General features: G+C 42.9%; 1 protein-coding gene across 3 annotated transcripts in view; it reads right to left on the bottom strand.

The window, feature by feature from the left end:
• Positions 1-4,399: 4,399 nt before the first annotated feature.
• The window catches only part of eda (ectodysplasin A), a 24,075-nt gene continuing 18,308 nt past the window's right edge, over positions 4,400-10,166 (bottom strand). The window contains exons 3-9 of one of the 3 annotated variants that reach the window (XM_053484807.1): positions 7,448-7,489; positions 6,642-6,683; positions 6,364-6,540; positions 6,175-6,209; positions 6,008-6,059; positions 5,691-5,821; positions 4,400-5,346 (exon numbers count right to left, since the gene is read on the bottom strand). In XM_053484807.1, coding sequence (XP_053340782.1) covers positions 5,086-5,346; positions 5,691-5,821; positions 6,008-6,059; positions 6,175-6,209; positions 6,364-6,540; positions 6,642-6,683; positions 7,448-7,489 — 740 coding nt within the window. In that variant the 3' untranslated portion in view covers positions 4,400-5,085. The remainder of the gene's footprint in view (positions 5,347-5,690; positions 5,822-6,007; positions 6,060-6,174; positions 6,210-6,363; positions 6,541-6,641; positions 6,684-7,447; positions 7,490-10,166) is intronic. The other 2 variants (XM_053484808.1, XM_053484809.1) reach the window with 2 other exon arrangements.

Genomic DNA, 10,166 nt, shown 5'->3' with positions numbered 1-10,166 from the left:
AAGTTTTTTACTCTGAGAATTATTTATAAGTCATTAATACATTCTAAATAAACCTTATAAAAGAGTAATATCAGACGTGTTTAAGACTTGTGACATTTTCAGGGTGTTTAAATAACGAGAACATTACTAACAGGATCAGCAGGCTGCTGAGAGGAATAACACTAAAGGTAATGGGTCATTATTATTATTATTATTATTATTATCTTTTAAATTGAAAGACTTTAATTAATCTGAGTTCTCCTAGTTTTTACTTTACAAATTCATAGAATTAGTTTCTTTGGCACCAAACCAAGCATACGGTTTACAGCCCTTTCCTAAAAGTTAAATTATAAATTAGTAATAAAGGTATGAAAGATACAATAAAATATAAAATGAATCCAGTGTTTTCTTCACCTTTCAGCAACAAGGACTGGACAATAAAAAGGCCCAGGTAATCTGGCTAGTACTTCATATTTTTCACGTATACCTTTATTTTAAGCAAACTGTTTCTAACGACTGATTAAATTCATTTAATTTGTTTAGTTTTTTCCCCTGTTGCTATGTTGTACAACACTCTGAGGTATTTTTCACTTTCTTGACAGTTCTTGTCAGTGTTTTGATAAGAAACTTGCTAATGGTATTAGCGCTAATCATCAGAGATTCTGAGCTTTAAAGATAATTAATAAGGGGCTTAGCACGTGTGAAGCGAAATGTAAAGAAATTAGTACCACTGTTATCACTATTATCACCGTTATTACTGTTATTACTAATCAGCACCTTTCTAATGAGGCAGAAATGAACCAGAAATGTGAAGAGGGAAACATTAGCAAGTACATCAACCTGGTCGCCGCTAACAACAACAACAACAACAACAACACTGCCATAATCTCATCATCCTCAAGCGCGGGAAATTATACCACAAGGTTCCTAAACTCAATGCCTCGTCTTGTCACACACCTCTACACTGTGCCAGGAGACCGGAATACACACTGGGTATACATGTATGTGTGTGTGTGTGTGTATTGTGCAGACGGCTGTGGGGTAAACACACCTTGGATTGGCCTGCTTTTAAAAACATGAGAGTTTCGTCACCTCTCTCGCTCTTGTTCATATCAATGACTTTCACACGAGACAGGATACGATCGCTACTTTAACTGCCACGCCACGAGGATGTGGATTTGTCCAAATGTGTGAAAGTGTGTGTGTGTGTGTGTGCTCTGTTACAGAGATCTATAAAAAATTAACAAAAGCTAAAAAAGCTAGAAAAAAGTTTAGTCGGACATGACACTTATACTTATATGTCACTAAATCTTATTAGGGCGAAGGAGAGAAAGAAAAACTGTATTTAGATTTCCCATTTCCTGTGTGTGTGTGTGTGTGTGTGTGTGCATTATAGTTTTTATTTAAGCAGAGACTCATTCACCTATTTTACTGGGCTGTTTATGTGTAAATGATGTCACTGAGACAAACTGAGAACAAATATCACAACTAAAATTAAAAGTAACAAATAGAAAAAATCTCCACTGTTAGCTGATTTGTTAATTGTGTGTGTGTGTGTGTGTGTGTGTGTGTGTGAGAACATTTCGGTCCTCTCTCTCTCTCGGCCGTCTGCTGATTTGAATCTGGTTTCGGTCACTTCAGCACTCAGGTGTGATATTTCACAACCTACAATACACACATACACACACACACATACACACACACATACACACACACAGTTGATTGCAGGCTATGGGTTTCAGACGTGTGAACTGCACTCTATTGTTAGTTGCGTTTAAAGCCAGACAGGCAGAGCAGAGGAAGAATAAAAATGAAACCTGAGGAGTTTTGAACATAAAGAGCCCCCAACACACACACACACACACACACACACACACACACACACAGAGGATATCCATCGGGTTTCTTTTACTGATCGGAAGAGTCTCAGTCAGGAACATCAGAAGGCCTCAGTGATAGAGCGGGGATTAGCAGCATTAGAACAGAAGATAAAACACACTGGGTTAATAATTAAATGTCTGTAGTAAGGAACAGTTGAATCCCATCACGCTGCCACACACACATCCACATTTATATGGCGAATACATGGAATGGGTCAGATACACACCACAGGGCCATGTTATGGTGGATTAAATAGTATTAGTACACTACAGGAACCAATATCTTCAGAATCTCAAGATCCTTTGTAGAAATCAAAAACACCCTTCAGTACCTCTAGGAACACAGTTAGTAACAAATACACTCCTCAGTACTCAGAAGGATCGATGTGTTTCCACATGAGGAACCAGGACTGACTATAGAGTCTGAACATATTCATATCCTGAGATCCTCAGCGTGTGCAATTGCATGCATGGTCCACCAGGGGGCAGGAAACACACACTTTTACACTTTAAGAGTCTCGTGTTTAAATCATGGGGACGCTGCTGTTATTGGTTATGTTTGAGCAGATACTGGTCAGTCTGGGAACTTTCAGCTGCTTACGTTTTCTTTAAAGTGCCCCTATTGTGCTTTTTCAAATATGATCTTTCATGCAGTGTGTCATGTAGCTGTATGTGAACATAAACTATCTGCAAAGTTGTGACGCTGACAGTGCACGATGAATGAAGTTTTTGTCTATTTAAAAACAGAGTCGGCTCACATTCGCCTAAACAAGTCGTTAGCAATTCTAATATTTCTATGTCTGCCCACGTTCTACGTCGTTCAGTTATGGTCATGGACGTTTCGTTTTCCCGACACACACTGTAGCGGTAGACCAATCATAAATCACCGCGCCAACTGACCAATCACAGCAGGGAGGGCTCACGGAAAGGCGGGGTTTAGACAGACTGAATCTTTAAACTGCTTCATTTAGAAATGCGGTAAAGTGTGATGGACTTCTGAAAGAATCCCACCAAGCACAGAGAGGACAGCCTGATGACACAACAGGACACGCCTCTCTGTCTTAAACCACGTTCAAAAATGTACCCCCCCCAACACTTGAAGGTTATTTACCAGTGTCAGCCACCAGGGGGAACAATCACACTACAAATGAATACACACGCGGTTCCCATTTTATCAGCTCCATCTCCACTGGGATTAGCTGCACAAAATATTGGCACCTCATCCACAAACACTTATCAGAATGATTTCAAGAAAAGGATTTTTTCCCATAAAAGACACTTTACAAACATCTGTGTGAGAAAATTATTTAATACAAAACTTTACAAAAACAGAGTAAAAAGGAGAACTTGTGTATCTACATATTTACACTCACTGCATAGTATACAAATGTACATGAACACAATAAACACACATTTACACACAACACACACTACAAGCAGCATTATATGTCCCAATGTGTACGCACACACACACACACACACTGTTCAAAGAGGAGGAGATTGGAAAAGGTTTCGTTCATAAAAAAGATAATATTATAACTTCACAGACTGGAGCAAAATCCAATTATTATGTTTAATGGATTAAATGAAAATTAAAAAAAAAGTTTAGTGTGATATAAAAGCTGTAAAAATATTTACGTAATATAAAACGTGTAAAATGAAGTAGTTATATGGACGTCTTTTAAAAAATTGAAGTTTTTTAACATACCATTTTGTATATCAATTGTGTGTGTATATATATATAGTTTGACCGCAAAACAAGTTAAATCCATTTTGGCTGTTTTGAGAAAAAACAGCAGAAGCAAGACATTCCAAACTGATATACTGAACAAGGAGAAAAGTGTCTTAGTTTTGTCAAATGCAAAACCTTTATAATTACAAAGATCATGAGAAACATAATCAACTAAACCAAAAAAGTTAACCTTATGCTGTATCGTCAGCTTGTCCTCATCACCAGGGCATCATCAACACCTTTACCACTTCAGAGGTGATGTCAGCTCTTGATACTAGAAGTCCATGACTGCTGGGGAAACAGTGACTGTAAACTTGCTGCTTCTACCCTTCAACATTCTCCACAATTAAATCAAACTCATTAAGTTCACTCACAGCAGCTGCTGACTTTCCCATCTGTAGTTTCACTTCCCTGATTATGTGACAGAGAGATGTGATGTGATTTATGTACGTGTTGCTCTGTAATGCAGACACTTACAGTTGTGCTTTTCCCAAAAATATGTAAGTTCAAAGCTTCTAAAAGAAGAAGAAGTTTTTTATGTTAAATTTCATTATAGACAATTTTGGAGTGAGTGAAAAGTCATAAAATGGTGTTTATTGTGTTTTGCAGTCAAACTGTACATATGTAAATGTGTGTGTGTTTGTGTGTGTGTGCATGCATTTATTCTGTGTGCGCATGTATAGGTTCATGCTGTGTGTGTTAATTTTGTGTGTCTTGTTTCCTGTAACAAAACGTCTCCTTTGCATTTACCCCCCAGAGTTTCTCTCTCTCTCTGTTTTAACTCACACTCTTGAGTGGACCTGGCTGAGTTCAATCATGTGACCTTTCATCACTGATCCATATGATTGGGTATCTGATAGTCGCGGATGTGATATCGAACAGAAGCAGATCGGCCATTAATGCCAGCTCTTAAAGTGGACGGAGTCTCAGGTAATGGATTAGGAGTAACCCATGGGGGTGGGGCTTCTATGCTCGATATATGAGTTTGGTGGTTCAGGAGTTTGACATCAATCAGCTCAAATTTAAGTATCCATCAAGCTGATTGACAGAAGGTAAGTATCTACAGGTGTATCCTGTGAACAGGCTGAATTAGCTTGTCTGGCTAAGCTACACCTTTTGTACACCTTGAGAATTGCTGTGGGCGGAGCCTTCATCTTGTCTAAATGGGCTGGTGGGTGGAGTTTAAGAGATGCTTATGGGCAGTTGCTGCTCTTTGGGGTTTTGGTTAATGAGGAGTGAACTGATAGGCTTGGAATTTTTAGTTTCTATTTAGTGTCTGAGTTCAATTTGATCTGCCTTTGGGCTACGTTCATGTTACAAGCTACGTTGTTCAATTCTGTGAACGTAGCCTCAGTGATAACTGGTAGACGGAGATGGTGAACTGATTGACTTATGTATGGTTTAGGGGCGGAGTCAATGAGCCAGCAGGTTTTAGTCGTCTTTTAAGTGTGCCCAGACAAATCCCACGAGCGGTCCGTCCTCAATCTGACTGGCTCATCTGTGTCCGGTGGGCGGGGCCTCTCCGAGGCGGATACTTCCGAGGAAGGTGGTGTGGTTGGTCATGGAGATGGAGGTGTCGTCATACACCATGCGGATGGAGATCCTCTGTCTGGCGCGGAGCCAACACACACCAGCGGTGTAGCAGGTGTTAAACTTGCGCTGTCCGGTCTCGATGCTGCGCGTGCAGCGGAGGAACGGGTCCTTATCAATCATCACCTCGTAACTCGCGATGTCTGTGAAGTTCAGGAAGTACACCTGCACACATGCACACACAGCAAAAACACGTAGAAGACACCAGTAGGAAATTAGAGTATACAGTATCACTACACACCAGACTATTTATGATATTGTATGTGTACAGTCAACTCAAGAATTAATGGCACCCTTCAGGTTCTGTGATCTTGGCATCTCTAACCACCAGCTCTGTTGGTCTTGCTGAAGCTTCCTGTTTATCTACAGCCGAATCACAACCTCCAGGTTTTACACCAAAACGTCCTGCCACTTTCACACTTCAGTTATGGATCTTCATGAAAGGTGCCAATAATTCTTAAGTACTGTGTGTGTGTGGGAAATGGAGCTAGTCCAGGGACTGTACTCACTTCTACCTGACTATAAATGAAGTACGTCCCATCCTGCAGCACCTCCAGCTCTCCAGAGCGCGAGTGCATCTTAAAGACGCGCTGGTGCATAGCGATGGTCTTCCAGTTCTTCAGGACACCTTCGGAGAGATCTCACACAGAGAGACAGCCGTCACTAATCAACCATCCGGCAGAATAACACACATTCACACACACACACATACAGACACATAAAACTGGACCAACTAACTCGCTACATGACTAGCGCTGCTCTTGCTAGCTGGTGTGTGTGATAATCTGATGAAGGGTTCATCTAATCTTCATGTTTTAACTCTTACCTTCTTTCACCTGGATGGTTGTCTCCTGACCCTGGAGGTGTGCCACGGCTGGCTGTAAACACACACACACACACACTTTAAACATGCGACTGCAAAGTTCACACACAAGTAACAGAATGTCTGGGAGTGTAAATGGCTCGTCTCAATTAAAATAAAAAATATCATACCTGTGTGTCTCTGAACCTGCTTCTTTCACCACCACCTACACACACACACACACACAGACACACACACACACAGTATGACAGTTGTGCAGCTGCTCCACCAAGCATCAGTGGTGTTTTTTCTCTTTATGTAATTAGATTTTCCCACATTTTATGATTGCAGATATGTTTGCTGATGTGTGTATGTGTTACCTGGTGTCCCCTGAGCTCCAGGTGGTCCCTGAGGTCCTGGAGGTCCAACAGGTCCTGGGGGTCCTGGTGGACCCATTGCATTGCTTCCTGGGATTCCTGGGATTCCCGGTATTCCTGGGGGCCCCTGAGGGCCGGGAGGTCCTGGAGGCCCTGGAGCACCAGGTGGCCCTTTTTTACCTGCAGGGGAGCAGAAAAAAATCAGTAGTTAATAATTAATTATCTGTAAAATAAACAGTAGAATATGAATGATCCCCTCAGTAAATAAAAGTGGAAAATACCTTTCCTTCTCTCTCCCGTCCTCTTTCCATTTCCAGGTGATTCTGTAAGAGAGACGGTGAAATCATGACATCACGTTCATACTGTCTCCATGAGAACTGATGATGGGTGTGGCCCAATGATGTAAATCAAGTCAACACTATTTAAAAACTGCACTGAACACGTCTTACTGCTGAAGCTATTTGGTGTCTATATGTACAAGTGGTAAAGATGTGAGACACATACATGAGTGGACAAACACGCAGATGTGAAGACAAACAGGTGAATAAGTAGTAGAAAAGAGTGGTGTACAGGTTGAGAAAATGGTAGACAAGAAGACGGAAATCGTGGTAGACAAGTAGGCAGATGGAGAGGCATAGGGTGGATGAGGGGACAGATGGCAGGACAAACGGGTAGACAGAAAGATGCCTGAGCAGAGAGACAAGTAGGGAGTTGAGTGGATGAGCTAATAAATGAGTAGACAAGGGGACAGACACAAGCGAGCAGATAAGGGGACATACAACAGGACAAGAGGGAAGACAAGTCAGCAGACAGGCAGACGAGTGGACAGACGTGTAGACAAATGGACACACAGGTAGATGAGTGAACAGACAGGCAGATGGATGGACAGAGGTGAAGACAAATGGACAGACATGCAGACAGAGAGTTAGCACGTTACTCGAGTTTCATGTGATTTAAGTTTTAGGATCTTTTCCATACAGCAGGACTGAGAGGATCTTCATTACACTAAGAAATGTTGCTCGGAATCTGAGTTAGTACAAACAGTAGAATATGAATGATCCCCTCAGTGAATAAAAGTATAAAATACCTTTCTTTCTCTCTCCCGTCCTCTTTCCATTTCCAGGTGATTCTGTAAGACAGACGGTGAAATCATGATGTCTCGTTCATACTGTCTCCATGAGAACTGATGATGGGTGTGGCCCAATGATGTAAATCAAGTCAACACTATTTAAAAACTGCACTGAACACGTCTTACTGCTGAAGCTATTTGGTGTGTATAGAGTACAGGTGGTAAAGATGTGAGACACATAAATGAGTGGACAAACACGCAGACAAACAGGTGAATAAGTAGTAGAAAAGAGCGGTGTACAGGTTGAGAGAATGGTAGACAAGAAGACGGAAATCGTGGTAGACAAGTAGGCAGACGGAGAGGCATAGGGTAGATGAGGGGACAGATTAGAGAGACAGGTAGGGAGTTGAGTGGATGAGCTAATAAATGAGTAGCCAAGAGGACAAGAGGGCAGATAAGGGGACATACAATAGGACAAGTGGGAAGACAAGTCAGCAGACAGGCAGATGAGTGGACAGATGTGAAGACAAATGGACAGACATGCAGACAGAGAGTTAGCACGTTACTCGAGTTTCATGTGATTTAAGTTTTAGGATCTTTTCCATACAGCAGGACTGAGAGGATCTTCATTACACTAAGAAATGTTGCTCAGAATCTGGGTTAGGGTGTGTGTGTGTGTGTGTGAGTGTGTGAGGTAAATGAAGACAACAGAAAATGACTTTGATGAAATCAGCTTTTCCCAAATCTACTCATTTTCACACACACACACACACACACACACACACCATCTCTCTAGACAACACTGCTTTTGTATGAACATTTCTGAGGTTGCGGTGTTGCTAGTGTTGGCTCCCTGTGTGTGTGTGTGTGTGTGTGTGCGTTCTCACGCAATCCTCCACTCTATAAACACCACACACCACAGTGAGGACGATAACACTGTAAACACTTCACGTGTGGAGACTCCGCCCATCCTCGCACCGGGATTAACGCGCGATTATTAACGAGTCTGCAGGTCTGCCGAGGGGGCGGGGCAAGCGGCGGGGCTGAAACGAACGCTATGACATCATCATCAGCATAAGGCAGCATGAGGGAGAACCGCTGTGTGCTAGGAGAGAGATAGACTGTGTGTGTGTGTGTGTGTGTGTGCAGCAGTCAGTTGCCACTTGGTGTAAATATTTGGCCTTTTCTTTACATCAACATGAAAATTCTACGACGTTTGTTGCTAAAATGAACAAACTGTTTTGATTGGCCAGGCCGATGAGAATAAAGCTACACACACCGCACACACACAACCACAGCACACACACACACACACAGATAGCGCACACACACACACACACAGGTCTGAAGCTGACAGACACAGAGGTTTGTGTGTAGAGGGTCGACAGCTCAGACACGCTGTAAATATACGTCTCGAGTCATTATAATGACATTAACAATAACACACGTGCTGTGTTACACATGTGTGTGTGTGTGTGTGATATATGATCCAAGAGGCCATCAAGCCCTGCACTCTTCACATGTCAAACAACTTCGTCCGGGTCCTAAATCCTCTCCTGTTTATTTACTCTGTTCTGTAGTTTAGAGGGTCAGGAGCCCCCATCACACACACACACAAACACACACACACACACACTTTGCTGAATGGAAGCCTCGGATAGTGCTAACTGTGCATTGGGCGCTAGCAGTGTTAGCATGTGTGACTGAATCAGTTTCTTAGAAGTCGTCGTTCGTGAATCTCTCTCATGTAGCGACAAATCAGCACCACATGCTAATGAAGACACACACACACACACACACACACACACAGAAAATACAATAAAAATAAATAGAAACTAAACCCTGGCTACTGCCCCCCTCCCCCTTTTCTGTGTCTGTAAATGTTTTAGCACTTTAAATGAACTGCAATTCTTAAATCTGAGTGTCCATTCCCAGCTGTGTGTGTGTGTGTGTGTGTGTGCACGTGCCTATGTACGCGCATGGAAATGCATGTGTGTGTGTGTGTGTTGAGTATCCACAGGTGTCAGCACTTAAAGGGTGAGTAAATGCTAATAAATAGTAATCAACAAAAACAACACAAAACTATGTGTGTGTGTGTGTGATTGATCTGACAGATGTAATGACAGGATCGTTCTGCAGACAGACTGTGATGTCATTAAAGAAAAAACAAAGAGAGGTTTAATAACTGGAACACATTAGCATCAAAGAGGGAGACATTAGAACCACATTACCTACACACACACACACACACACATAGTTACCTACCACATTACCTACACACACACACGTCGACACGCCGCTATACACCCCAACACACGTCGACACGCCGCTATACACCCCAACACACGTCGACACGACGCTATACACCCCAACACACGTCGACACGCCGCTATACGGCGCAACACACGTCGACACGCCGCTATACACCGCGGCACACGTCTACACGCCGCTATACACCGCGACACGCCGCTGTACACCGCGACACACGTCTACACGCCGCTATACACCGCGACACACGTCGACACCCTGCTATACACCGCGACACACGTCGACACGCCGCTTTACACCGCGACACACGTCGACACGCCGCTATACACCGCGACACACGTCTACACGCCGCTATACACCGCGACACACGTCTACACGCCGCTATACACCGCGACACACGTCTACACGCCGCTATACACCGCGACACACGTCTACACGCCGCTATACACCCCGACACACGTCGACACGC

Source organism: Clarias gariepinus, chromosome 24, assembly GCF_024256425.1.
Source record: "Clarias gariepinus isolate MV-2021 ecotype Netherlands chromosome 24, CGAR_prim_01v2, whole genome shotgun sequence".
Taxonomy (NCBI): domain Eukaryota; kingdom Metazoa; phylum Chordata; class Actinopteri; order Siluriformes; family Clariidae; genus Clarias; species Clarias gariepinus.
This window is presented reverse-complemented; position numbering and strand designations above follow the sequence as displayed.